At 38.9% G+C, this 14,569-nt stretch overlaps 1 protein-coding gene across 2 annotated transcripts; it reads left to right on the top strand.

Annotated features, from left to right (window-relative positions):
• Positions 1 to 1,620: 1,620 nt before the first annotated feature.
• On the top strand, positions 1,621 to 9,586 carry SNX20 (sorting nexin 20). Of its 2 annotated transcripts, XM_023934787.2 has the most exons (5): positions 1,809 to 2,058; positions 3,545 to 3,742; positions 4,016 to 4,193; positions 5,912 to 6,063; positions 8,595 to 9,586. In XM_023934787.2, exons 3-5 carry the CDS (start codon positions 4,028 to 4,030, stop codon positions 9,261 to 9,263), a joined length of 987 nt encoding a protein of 328 aa, XP_023790555.2. In that variant the 5' UTR covers positions 1,809 to 2,058; positions 3,545 to 3,742; positions 4,016 to 4,027; the 3' UTR covers positions 9,264 to 9,586. The 2 variants fall into 2 exon arrangements, with proteins under 2 accessions (XP_023790556.2, XP_023790555.2); XM_023934788.2 differs by lacking the exon at positions 3,545 to 3,742 and having other exon boundaries at positions 1,621 to 2,058.
• The last annotated feature ends 4,983 nt before the right edge of the window (positions 9,587 to 14,569 follow it).

Genomic DNA, 14,569 nt, shown 5'->3' with positions numbered 1-14,569 from the left:
TTGATAGTGTAAGTGCATTTGCCTGTCTCTCAGAATGCTTTGCTGCCATTGTAAAATTTTTCTACTGTTTAACCTTTACATAATATTTGACTGTTGGAAACATAGCTGAGAATATAAAGAGAAATATTAGTTATGCATTCTGCTAGCAAACAACACTGTGTACTGCAGTGTGTTTTGCATGTGCTAATCAAATAGACACTTAGGAAAGTAAAACGCTGCCAGGCTAACAGCTCTGGGTCCCAGTGAAGGGTGAGGTGCTGTTTGGACAAAACCTGAGCTCCTGGGAGCAGGATGAGGAGTTGCAGCCTGCCAAACCTGCTGTGGATGTCACAGCTCCTGGGCATGAGGAACACCCCCAGGAACCAGCTCTGACCATAATAGCTGACTCTATTGAGACAGGCAGAAGTCTTGTGGAACACCCTTGATTTGTAAATATAATAACACATTTCATTTCTTTTAATCATCCAGGTTAATTTTACTAGAACTTACATATTCTGAAATAATTAAAAGTAGAGTAGTTAATATACTGAAAAATATACTTTTTTCTTTTCTTTTCACTTTACCAAGAACAGGACAATAACACTAAGCATCACAAGATAATACATTGCTTTTTGGCAACACATAAATTAACTGATTCCAAATTCAAAGTTTAGATACATCTGTAAACTGTCAGCATAAGTGAAATACACTGAAATCCCCCTTGGTTTTTGCTCACAATTGTAACCAAACCCATAAATCTAGCTTTATAGGAATGAGAGTAGTGCCAGAAACCCATGCCTTGTCTACACTTAAAAGTGTTGGCTGGTATAGCTACACCTTAGAGCTGAATTGGCAAGCACAGATTTCTTTTAGGGTGTAACTTAAATCACTTTTCTCATGGAATATGCAAAAGTGGCCGAAGAACTCTGCCAATATAACGGCATCTACTCCAGGGCTTTTGCCAGTGTGGCTGTAGCTGCATGCAAGGGATTTTTCATCATTCTGACAGCTATTCTGGCAAAACTCCTACATTTAGACCAAGTCCAAGTTAAAGTTGGCATTGTTTTATGCTGCAAATAAAGCAGAAGAGAAGCATTACCAGGCCCTGGTTTTACATTATTTGAAATTGTTTGTTCTAAAGGAATGTGTGGGGCAGGATCCATGTGGTCCTTTGGATTCTTGCCTCCCACATTTGTGCTGTGTTAAAATTGCTTGGTTTTTCAGTGACTGAACTTTGGCAGAGGGGAAATTTACCTTACTAGAAAAAGATAGCGTTCATATTATTTACCCCAGAAATAGTTATCCTGATGGTTTAAAGTAAATTTCCAAACTGAAGTGAACTCCAAAAGGAAGAATCCGGGCCAAAGGACACGTGGATTAATACATCATTCTTCTTCATTTTGCCCTCAGTTCAACAATGAGTGTAAGCACATATAGGATTAATTTTAGGCACACTCATAAACCCATATCAAGTTTAGTAATCATGTCAGGTATGATAATGCTCCTATTTGAATTTTAATTTAGCAGGTATTTGAAATTAATCATGTGTTCTGCACTATGCAGAATCAGGATTTCTGTCAGAAGTGCAAGTTTACACAGAGCAAGGCTGTTTGTTGTGATGCCATCTGCATTTTGTCTCCCGAACTGGATGTTAAGCCTGTATTTTAAAGACATCCCAAGGGGCATTCTTTTTCCACATAAGTACATTTTACATACTTAGCTCCTTTTTTCCTGCTAATCTCCCTTTTGCTAAGAGTGTTTTTTCAGCTCCATTAGGGAGGTTTGCACGGACTGTGCCGGTCGCAGTGCGCTGAGGCCTCTCCGGGGCCGGGGCCTGGCGCTGGAGCCCCGCGAGGGGCCGGGCCGGGCCGGCCCCGGGGCGCTGAGGGCTCATGCGCCATCGGCCCATGGGACGGGCAAGCGCGATTTAATCGAGCCTTCTTCCTTCCTTTTGGGGAGACACAGAATGTGCCCGCTAGAGGAAGGCACAGACATCTTCTGCGTTTCGGAAAGGCGAGGCGAGCGGTGCGTGGGCTCGCTCGGAGCTCACATGTGCCACAAGTAAAGCTCCATTTCCAGGTGGGTGCTCCGGCCGCTTCGGGCTCCAGAGCGATAAAAGCCTGTGAAGGAAGGGCTGGAGCAGCACTTACCTCGGAACGGAACAGGATGAGTGTCTGCTCAAGATAAAATCGTGTCATTTGTTTGGGGGGGGGGGGGGGGTTGTGTGTTCTTTTGGATTTTTTTTTTTTTTTTTTTAATACGGAAAATTAAGTGGTAGCTTAGTTAGAGGCGCTTGTGATGAGTTTTAGCTCATCACTTTCATTAGTGAAAATGAAACTGCATGAGGTGCAGCTAGTATTCAAGGTACGTATATTCAAGGCAGAGGACTTGTGTGTCGTAACATCCACTTCTTCATTCTTCTGTTTACAAGTGTGTTATGTATCCCCGTAAACCATGTTTTAAAATAATGTCTATATATATATATACATACATATACACATATATATACATATATATACACCTATGACTATAAAGCTATGCAAATACAAAGATTTCTCTCCATGTAAATACAACTTTTCTTATAAAGTTATCCCAACTTATAAACACAAAAAAAAGTTGTCATTTAAATGTGTTTGGTCATCTTCAGATTCCTCATTTAATCTGCTATATATGCTCTTGGGATAAACTGTTGTGATTTTCACAAGACTGAGCAGGTAAACGATATGTAAGTGGCTGTTCTTCAAGTTCAAAGAGCAAATCATAAGGAGCACTGAGGAACAGTAAGAACTTTCACTCCATGATGCTTTCATTAAGAGTGACAACATCTGTATACTTGCTTGTGCAAGCCAGCCAAAGGAAAGGTTTCTGTTAGAGGAAAGTGGTTTGCACTTCCAGTATTTCCAGTGGGGAAAGTAATTTCTTTTCTTTTTATAGCCTTTCAGCTTGCCAGAAATCAATAAGTCTGCTGAAGTAGTTTCCTCACCCTCTGTATCTAGCATTGCACAACTGTGTGCTAGGCAAGTGGAGGCAAAATGATATGTAGCAACAACCCTCTTAAAACCTCCTATTATGTAATAGCCACTGCTTGGGCATTATTTTAGTAGGGTTTCTTGTAAAACTGTATTGTTCTGTTATTTGGTTTTCACTCAGCTGACAGTGAGCATCTCTTCGCTCATGATAAGGGAACATAGCACCTTGGCAACGTTTTTAGGATGTTCTAAGAACTTTTTCAGCTGTTCATATAACACAGTGGTGTAACAGGTAGGTTTGTTTGTTTAAAAAAAACCAACAAAAGAAAAAACGTCCTTCAACATGGAGATATTTAAGCAGCAGAGTGGCCAACATGGTCTTTGGAGTAGGAGTATATTGTGTTAAGCACTTGGTAAAATAGTGGTCCTAGCAGAACAGATCTAATGTAGCACAATATATGTAGGGTAAAAGAACAAGTAAAAGGAGAATATTTCTTTATAATAATTAGTACATTCAGATCTCCTTCCACCAAGCCACTGTGAAATATGATAAAAACTGTATACTATTTTAGATATCACCCTATTTTGTCCTACAGGTTGTGATTAAGAACAGACAGTAAGCTTATGAGTCTTGAGAACAGTATATTTCAGCAATGTAAGAGAACCAGGCTACTGGTTATACAAATTATCTCAAAGACTTTTAGTTCATCTGAGTTCCTACTTGCAAGCTTGAGGGCAAAATACAAGGAGGAAGAAACCTGCCCACACTGAAGTTCATGACAAAATTCTCATAGGTAAGAACTGGGTTCCTAATCTTATTCAACATAACTTCTTACGGCTTTCTTGTTTGATTTTAAGCTTCCAGAAAAACATCCAAACACTTTTCACTGGTAGCAGTAATAGGAATGGTTCTGCACTATGTAGATATTTCTATTTATTACTTTAGTTTTTATGAAGTTGCGCTGATACAAGTTTACAGAGAACAATGAATAATATAAAAAAATTACCAGACTGGATCCCCTAAAGAGGTGGTGCTAAGAAATGTCTTGGGGTTTGTAATCTTTCAGTGATAAGAAGCAATGGACCAAGATTCACACTGCACGGCAGAAAGGGAGCTATTGGAAGCTGTAAGCAGAATTACAACGTCTTCTACCACAAGTCCATCTGATGAAGAAGAAAATCAACCCAAAGCTGAAATTTCATGTCAAGTGAGAAAAGAAAATCCAGAAAAAGATGACATGCAAGGTTGATGCTACCCTTTAATTTTATTTTTCATCTAGCTGTTTATGCTGTTAATATTTTGTATCAAAAACTTTGCTTATTTATTGCAGCAGTGGTTCAAAGCTCTACTGCCATACTCCACAGAAATTAAGCCTTGATTACACTTGTAATAATAATGTAGCAATAGTGAAACTGATGCTCATCCTGGTGTGTATATACATACACAGGTTTCCTTTCAAATGCCTCCTGCCTAAAATGTATCACAGATTTAATTTACACACCAGGAATGAAAGCAGTGATCATCAGATAGCCAGGCTTGGGACTGCACTTTCTGTGCATCACCAAATCTGAGCTTCCAGACAATATCAGCAAGGACACCAAACTGAAGCTAATCTCAAGCAGGCAGCTGTCACATGCCTTGAAAGAGGCAGCACTGAACACTTACCATACCTAAGATTGCTCTTGTCTGTTATTAAATAAAATTATATGTATAACCCAAAATGTATATAATCTCATCAAGATTTTAAGGCTGGAAGGATGTAATAAAAGCCACCTCTCCTAGCAAATAGATGCTTTGTAGGGATTGAGCCAAACCCCCAAGGCCTTGATAATTGAAACTGTGTGGTCAAATGATTAAGAACATGTAAAAGTGGGGCCACTGAAAGAGTACTGTGGTGCCTTTACAAGTCTATTTCTGCATCAAGCTGTTCTCTTACCCTTCAATTGTGCTCCTTCACCTCCACTGGCAGAATGCTAGATACACTGCAGACTGACTTCAGCTGACTGCCTTGACAAAGACATCCTTGATTAGAAACTGGAACCAGTGTGCCCACTGAGATACAAATATTCCATTTATTTTATCCACTTTGCTGGCCTATATGCCACCTGATGAAATCCATTGTCAGTAGATTTCAAAGACTAATTATTTTAGAATAATTTAGAATATTTTTTATAAGATTTCAAGGAGAAATCACCTTTTTGAAATGATACATGAAATTCTTTTGTAAGCAAACTCTCCAACCAGCTGTCACATATTTTTTATATGTGCACATATATATATATATATATATATATGTGTGTGTGTGTGTGTGTGTGTGTATGTATGTGACTGTGGGAAGAGAGAGAGGGGAAAGGAGGGAGGTGTATAAAATGTTTGTAGCTGAACTGTGGCATCTCAGTTCAGCTACAAAAGAAACAAAAAGAGAGAATGTGAGAATTCCTCCTTCAGCTGAGCTGGTTAGCCAACTTTGAGGTTAGGATATTCATGTTTTCTCAGCTTTCTCCTATTACTGCACAAACCTCATATTTGAGTAGGGTCAGTTTTGTTTTTGAATATATGTCTGAATTTGCAGCTGCATTGTATTATCTCATCCATTTAGCAACAAAGAAGCCTGGAGAAACATCTGACTCAAAAGGCTATTTCTTGGGGCTACTTCTGGGATGATGAAGCAAATCTCCTGCTCAGATTGTACCCTAGGTTACAACCTTGACATACAATATTTTGTGTCACTATGTTCTCTACAGTTTTGTATTCTGCAGGTGATATGTTTTCTTTCAAACCCTAATAGCTTTCCTCAAAGCTTGTGCTCCTGTCTATTAGCAGTCAAACCACTTATTTTACGGGTCTTTTGGTCTTGCTGTTACAGCAACAGAAAATCTAGGCTATCCTTTCACAACAAATACATAAGAATTTTCTTTTCAAATGCAAATATAATCTGAAATACTAAATATATTTGTTTTAGATTCCAGTGCAACCCTAAGCCCCAACTCTTCAATGACCACTAAGGAGCTTCAGGAATATTGGAGGAATGAAAAACGTCAGTGCAAACAAATCAAGCTCCTTTTTGAAATCCCATCAACCAGAATTGTAGAGCACCATTTCTCTAAATATGTGGTAAGCTAAGAAATTAATATGTAAGAAGATCATTAATTTTTATTCACTCTACAGGGGTCTGCACAGCACACAGCAGGCCTCACTACATGAAAGCCTCACCGAGGGCCAAGTTTTGCAAGCCACGATCACACTGAGTAGAATCTCTTCTCACTGATTTTATGGGCCTGGCTGATGGAATCTGCATCTAAAAAAGCCCTCTGACAGTCACTTCACAAAATCTGCTGCAGTGGAAAATTGTTATCAAATAAATTAGTATCTTGAGTATCCTTAAAACACAGAGTTTTGCCAACATTAAGGAAATTCACACAAATGTAAAATTTTCTGTATATTTACACTTCCACTGAGCTAGCCAGCTGTAGCAGCTGCAGTGCATTTGTGTAACTTCCACATCAGAGGTTTCTCTTAGCACAAGTGCAGAATTCTTTGATGTTGACAAAGTTTAAGACATCCTCCAGCTAGATCGCTTGGGATTGTTCCCCTTCCCTACTTGGAGCTCCCTTAGGTGGCATATTTCTGTCATATTTTTAAGATGAAACATGAGTGTGAGGACTGGGAACAACTAAGTAGGCTGGATTTTTGTATCTTTTTTCGCAGTACTGACACTTAGTTTTTATTTCTGATTCTGCTCCTGGCCTTCAGAAGGACTGATCTAGGGTGGGTGCCTTTTCGTACTCCTGTGAAATTCAGATAGGGATGATTTCCTTGTTTGCTGCAGTCTGTGAGATCTGTAGGTGAAAAATGCCAAAAATCATCATTGCTGATACTGGGTGATCCATTTTGGTGGAATTTGAAGCAGGTAAATATTTTGAAGACTGTCCTAAGATCTTATTGCATGCTGAACACACCTACTTAGCTGCTGCTTTTCTTGCATACACTCCTGAGTATTCAGCTTCTGAATATACCTAAAAATTGGTTTTGTGTAACTGCATGAGAGCAAGAGTATCATTCAGCATATGTGCAATTAAACATAATCATAAGTCACAAACCTAGGCAAAAAGATTTACATTACAGCAAAATTGAGCCAATTTAAATGACGGTCTAATTTAGTGCTACTTCTTACCTTTCCCATGCACACTCCACAAATAAAAAAAGCAAGTACTTGTAAATTATTCACTTAGCTGCCCTTGATAAAATGATAGCTTAAAAAAAATTGCTCTTATGATTGTTTTAGAATGCATCAGGCATGTATAAACTTTTCAGCAGGGAGCAGGACAAAGTATAGGAAAATGTCATAGTGCTTACAAATGAAAAGAGATCAGAGAAGTCAGCTCAAATTTAGAAACCTTTCAAGAAGTGCCTGTAAAGTTCATTTATGAAGATTAAAAGAGAGAATTTCTCTTTAAGGAAAAACAAGGAAGAAAATCAGACAGGCATAGCATGAGTACTTTTGCACCTTTGAACAGCAGCAAAGAAAATAACTGGCATGAGCAAAACCCCTCCAGCTCCTGTATAAATCAGTGGGAACAGGTGAAGTTGACTGGACGTGGTCATCATCCAAGAGGTCATTAGTCTGTGTCCTTAGCTGGTGTCTGGTGACACAGTGGGACTGGCCTCATGGAGCTACCACAGCTTACACACGTTAGGGATTGGCCCTTCCTCAACACCACTGTGCTTGGATCAGAATCAGAAGGGATTATTTGGACAGCACAGCACAGAACTTTGGTTTGCACCTATTTGCCTAATACCACATTTATTATGGTCTTGGGATTAGTGAAGAGCTGAGGAAGATGTGCTCTTGAGCACTGTTAATGTGGGGCAGCACAGCTGTTAGCTGCTAGTGAAGGGCTTTGGATAGCAGATTGTTGTAGAAATGTCACTTTTTTATATTGTTTAAATGTGAAGTAAGTTGAATACAGGGCAATGATTTAGAGGGGAGAAAAGGATTTGGAGTTACTCCATCTTACTTTTGCACACACCAGATATATTGCCAAATGCTCCCTCTTCTTTCACAGCATTACTAGCACCCAAAATCCCTAGGAATGTCTTATACAAAGAGCATTTCTGAATATTATGACCGATGTAATATAGATTACATTCAATATTAAGCCTGGGAAATTCATTCAGTTCACTGAAAATGATTGATTGCAGCAGCCATGGCTGTTATAAACAAAGTACAGATACAGAAATGCTTTGTAAGTGTTTTTATGTGCTTCAGTCTGCTGCTAGCTTGCTTTCCCAGCACCTTGCAGGATGGGATCTGTTAGTGCCCTGTTTATGTACAACTTATTTACATGCTAGGCCTGTCTGGTGACAGAAGTACAGAACAGCAGGAGGTGGGAATTTTTAATTTGATGGCTGCAGATCTTTCAGGTCTACACTGAGCATGCACCATAATCCCAGACAGTAACTGATGTAGCAGCACTGCCATAGGAGCACACGAGATTACACACAGAAAATTGGTGCAGGAGTGTTTCAGCTGGAGGAATGAACAAGCACAAAGTCTTTTCATAGCAGTACCAGACAAAATCTGACTGCACTGGGGCTAGAATGGTCCCTTCTTATTCTTCTTTTTTCTCTTTGATTGTGTTTAGATGTATAAAATCATCATTTTGCAAACAGGGAGTTTTGACAGCAACAAGTCTGTAATTGAGCGGCGTTATTCAGATTTTGAGAAATTGCACAGAAATCTGCTGGAGGAATATAGTGAAGAAATGGAAGATGTAACCTTTCCCAAAAAAGCTCTAACAGGGAACTTCACAGAAGAAATAATCAATGAAAGAAAATTAGCCTTCAAGGACTACCTGAGACTCCTATATTCTATGAAATATATCAGAAGATCAAAAAAATTTATTGACTTTTTAACAAGGCCAGAGCTTCAGGAAGCATATGGTTGTCTGCGGGGTGGCCAGTACACCAAAGCTTTGGAAATCCTTTTAGAAGTCATTGGTCTGCAGGAAAGGCTGACGAGAGGGAACCCTTCTGCAATTGTCCCTACTCTCTGTGCCATCGTGGTGTGCCACAAGGACCTGGAAAACCCAGCAAGTGCCTTTGAATACGGAGAAAACGCTCTGACACGCCTTTGCGTGCATACCAGCCACAGGTATTATATTCCTCTGTTAGAAACAATGATCACTCTGGCATATGAACTTGGCAAGGATTTTCTGTCTTTGCAAGAAAAACTGGAAGAATGGAAGACAAAGAAAGATCCCATACGGGTTTTTACCCTGAAAGAACTCGCAGTTCGGGAGTACGTACGGTGAACACAAGAAAAATTTAATGAAAGAGCAAACTCTTGAAAGAGTGGGAACTGGAAATTACCTGTTTGGCTTGCATAACATTAGGAACAATAGGAAAAAAATTAAATTAAATATCTTTTATTTTCAAAGGAACATTAGCTTCTATGCTGGAATATATTGCATCTACTGTACAGATATGAGGAGTACCTGAGGAGCATCTTAAGGCTTTTTAAAGGCAGCTCGCAAGAAAATAATAATTTCTAATTTGGTTATTTTGAACATAGCTTATTTTATGTGATGTCAGAATAAGAAAATACAATTAATAAAGTACTTGGAAATGTACAGAATCAGAGGTGTTACTTGTTCATGTGGGAACTGCTTCCTTTCAAGAAGAAAAATACCTTCTCAATAGATGCAGTCTAAAAGGTGCACCTTCAGACACTGAATGCAGTTTTTTACTCCTCCAGCCGGGGCCTGGTCAAATGGCACTTTGCCGTTTCTGAGGATGATGGAATTGGTCCTGTTCCCACTGAATTCAGCTGCTGTGGGCAGGAGGAGGGAGAAGTTTACAGTCAGCTTTGATGGGAGTAAAAAATACAAGTGATGATCATTCCATCACAGATGAAGGAATACACTTCATTTCCCTTTTGTAGCTGAACAAAGGCCACTGAGCACTTTCAGCCTGCACTCCCATTACAGGTACTACCTGCACCACAATGGCTTTGTCTATGAAATAGGAATAACTGTATTAATTTACCTCCCTGAGACATGAAAGATTCCGCTAATTGGAAATGCATCGAAGCTGAAAAACTTTGTTGTGCATTGTTACAAGAAGGATGTCTTGAAAAAAAACACAGAATAATAGGACTGTCTAGGATGGAATGTTAATATTTTAAGTAGCTATTAACAGCTAGGCATTAAACACAAAATACATGGATTATTTGTTATTTGACAACTAGTATTTTTTTCTAGTTATACCAGAAGTAATAGAATTAAGAGTAATTAATTAAGAGACTTAAGGGCTAATCTTCCCACAACATAGCCTATTGCAGGACAGTTAAAATGGATCAAAGGTAACAGCTTCTTAGAGGTTGTATGAATCAGTAACAAAACAGCCAGGAAAAAAACATGTCTGGGGTCTGCATCACACTCAGGCAGTTTCAAGTTCAGGCAGAAAGGAAGCGTGGCCTTCACACTGCTCTAAGTCCACAACAGATTGTGATGAAAAAACAAAAGAATAGGAAAAAATTATTTCCTCCCTTTTGCCCCCTCCCATCCTTATGCAGATGTCCTGTAGCATCCCAGGCAGAGTTCTCTTGGATTCTCCCCAGTTTCTCTGGGATGGTCCATGAATACCTACCTGTACCCACAGACCCTCACCTTGCAGCTGGCCACAAGATTAGAGGGTCCATAAGTACCTGATGTCTAGCAAGGACAATTACCAGGAAAGAGCACATCTTTAAAATTTAAAATTTATTAATCTCCCCAGAGATTACACTGAAAATCTTTGGAAAGAAAAATCTAGGATAGTTATGGCAACAAAGAGATATCCACAGAGCCTGGATTTCACCTGGAGTTCTGCCACAGACTTGGTCTGAACTTAGAACAGGTAACTTAATCTCTGTGCTTCTATTGCCTCACACAGTACTTCTCCATATAATTTCCTCATTCAGGTTTTCAGTACTCTTAGAAGAGGACAGCTGTGAAACTTGACCAAATAAGTTAAGCCCAGCATTTAACTTGGAAATGTGCATTAGGATAGAGGCAACTTTGATTTATACAAGGCTCTTCCAATTCTCAGGGATATCTTGAGGCAGAAGAGAATTTAAGAGGTATTGAGTTGCCAAATTTGTGTGCTTATTGTGGAATGCAGTTTCTGTACCAGTGCAGTCTCACTTTAGAATCAGATGTTATTTCCTTATAAACTAGAGAAGTTACAAAATTATCTCTATATTACATCGTGCTGTAGCGAGACCAAGCTGGCTGATCTGCCCCTCAGACAATCAGCCAATTTCTGATTTCTTAGCTGTAAAATCTCAGAGAGTGGTTGGACCTGCCAAAAGCATTCTGCTTCCTTTTACACACATTTCAAGAGTCAACTTCCTCATATTCTTTTTCAGTTGATTTTTACAGCAAAGTGAATTACATGTTATTACATGTAACAGAAGTTACACATTATTAAACTAACAGGTAATGACACTCCTGCTCCCATACTGTCTTCCACTGCAAGGACCAGGTTCCCTCTGCCTGTACATGGCTTTACCTTCCACAGTCAGAAATGTGTAGGCAGGTAGGACAGATTTCCTGCAGGCAGTCAGACAAGATTAGCACCTTTACCATTACCTTTGCAGCAATAGAGCAGTGTTGCTGTATTGTCCCGGCTTTTCCATGAGGAGGAAATGGGTGCTCTTACACCGGCCACATCATCCTAGTTTTCCTCTGAATAATGTCTTGAGAATGGCTCAAAAGAGAAACAGCTACCATTTTCACACACATCTACCTGTCTTTTTGACCTGTTGCCCTCCCTTGACTCCTGTTGAGAAGCCCCTGGAGAAGCAATGGCTGAAATGTTAGTGCAGTCTCCAAGGGGTTCATGTGCTGTCCCCAGGGTGCACATCTCACCCCTGCAGGTGCCAGGCCAGCAAAAGGGAACAGGATTGCATCAGTGAGACTATTCTGGAAGAAGGAAACTTTGTCACTGCCCCATATGCAAGAGCATAATATAAATTAACTAAGCTGGCTTCCTCACAACCATTTTACTTCTACTCTTCACTGCTGTACAATATTTGAGTGATAAAAGTGTGTTTTATAAATAAATCCATTTAATCCTTTTCCTGTCTCCCCAAACAACATGTCCTTTTCACAAAATATTTCTTCAGTTTAATGAAATAGATGGAAACAAGCATTTGCTGGCGTTTGTCCTGTTTTACATCATTAACCTTCATCAGCTGTTCTCTGTACCTGGAAGGTGGCTGGAGTCAGTCTCCAGCTGAAAGTCTTGGGACCCAAGCTCTGCTCTTGGCAGTGTCACAAACCCCACTGAGAGACTTTGATCAACTAATCACATCTCAGATTTCTTTTGACTACCAACATGGCTTTGTCCTCTTTTATAAAGCTATATTTTACTTATATTTTAGCATTCCAACGTATCATTTTCCCCATTTTACAGCTGGGGCAATTGTGGTACAAGTAAGAGAAGTGATTTTTCCCAAAGTCTAATACAGGGGGGTCTGGAGACCACAGTGGCTGCCTGAAGAAACGCTGAAGCACAACTGGCATCCCAGCTTTGCAAAAAGAGACGTGTCACAGTTGTGTGTTCTTGGGTACATCTTGCACAAGCAGCCACAGCACAGCTTCACTTGTGCCTGGTGTCACACACCTGAGAAAACTGCCTGAGATGTCAATGCAAGGGAAAACATTTCTGACTAATTAATATATTTGAAGAATTAATAAGTGGTTGAATAGCACAAATATTTTAACTGCTACTTTACAAAAACAAAAAAGCAAAAGTCTTGCCTAAGAGATTTTTAGAATATATAAAAAACCTACAGACTTCAGTGTCATTTTCCACAAAAAGGAACAGAAAAATATTTTGAAATACATTTTTTTCCAGTTTTAAGTATTTCTTAGAACTTTGGAATTTCTTTCCAGTGCTCTTGTAGTCTAAAGAAGAGGAATCACACAACCACTACAGAGTACTGTATACATCAGCAATCTGTTATTATCCCCTTTTCTCAACTACAGCACTCAGTACATCAGAGCTTTGATTTTTTTTTTTTATATAGTTTTATGGTCTTACTTTTGCAATTGCTATTGACATCTCTGAAATATGCCTACAACAGATAAAAATCCGAGTATAAATTCACATTTAATTTTTTCCCAGGAAAAAAGGTGATGAAAAAAAAATGCTTTCCAACCAACATCTTCCCAGCATGTCTAACAAACCACAGGCTGCATACAAGTGAGAAGAATATTTAAATAAAATCTGGGCAGATCATCTCCAAGAGTCCATGGAGAGTTGCATTACGATCTATTGAGCTTTGCCCCATTTCCATATCAATTATTATATCATTTGGGGCATTAAGTAGATAATACTGTTTACACAACTTTCTAAAATAACTAAAGAAGCCCATGAGGATGCCTAGTTACTTATGAAACATATGCAGACAAGATGCTCTCTGTGCAATGCAGCATCTTGTTTACAGGGAATCCTGTGATCTTTATCACATACTTGTTATTAACTCCTGTTATCTGCTGCATCACAGGAGGATAATATTTGCTTTCCTGAATCTTAATAAGGCTAAATACATTTATTGAATTCAACAGATTTGTACAATCAGCATGGGAGTCGAGTTCAGGACACGAGATGAAATCTAGGTTTCGTGGCTGAGACAGCAGCTGAGCAAATCAAATCAAGAATGTTTATTTTTTTATTAGATCAAAGGCAGGAGCAAGATGTGTTGAAAAACTAAACACAGTTGTAATGGTGTAAAATACTAAATGTCAATTCCCATCTGGATGAGGTGAGAACCCCGAAGAACCAACCTATTTACATTAAGATCACATTACAACATATGTTCTTCACACTTTGTGAATATGTATAGGCTCTACGGATACACAAGACACAAATTTTCATGTCAGACCAGTAAGAGCTGAGAGTAGCTACAGTGAAATAAAGTTTATACAGTATACTGTCTGTTTAAACATGTGCACAATCTCTGTACTCAGTGGATGTGTGGATGGACAGATGGTTGATGAGGGGAAAGAGCAAGCAATTTTGAATGTTTTGATGCTTAATAAATGTTTGCCAAGTGTTTAAGAAATTCAGATCAAAGTTGCTTTTACAAGCACCACAGAGTTTTATATACATATATACAGAGAGAGATAGAGAGTGTGTCAGTTTTAAACATACAACCTTTTATTAGGAATAGGAATACATATGTAAATCTGATTATTCAGAAGAATGCTGCAGAGAAATACACTCGATAAACTTCCAAATACTAATCTCTCTAAAATTTAAATATTTTTCATTCCAGACAGTGCGAGACTCTGTGATAATCGATAGGAAATGTTAGAGAATTTTACTGAAAATGCAGGATTCCAATCCCACTATTTTTCCTGGGTGGCAGCTATTCCCAAGGCTTGGCAGGGGCTGCAGTGCCACTAGATGGAGCCGCAGCATTTTCAGGAGCTCAGGACCCTGCGAGCTCAAGGGAATGGAACAGAGAACTTTTTTTAATGACTTGAATTTTATTTAAAAAAAAAAAAAAATCTACTCTAAAGTCTAACATTTAAATTTTAATATGATTAAACTAAATATATATCTCTCA

The sequence above is a fragment of the Cyanistes caeruleus genome, chromosome 12 (genome assembly GCF_971803275.1).
Source record: "Cyanistes caeruleus chromosome 12, bCyaCae1.hap1.1, whole genome shotgun sequence".
NCBI lineage: Eukaryota > Metazoa > Chordata > Aves > Passeriformes > Paridae > Cyanistes > Cyanistes caeruleus.
Note: the sequence above shows the minus strand (reverse complement) of the source record. Positions and strands in the feature narration are given on the sequence as shown.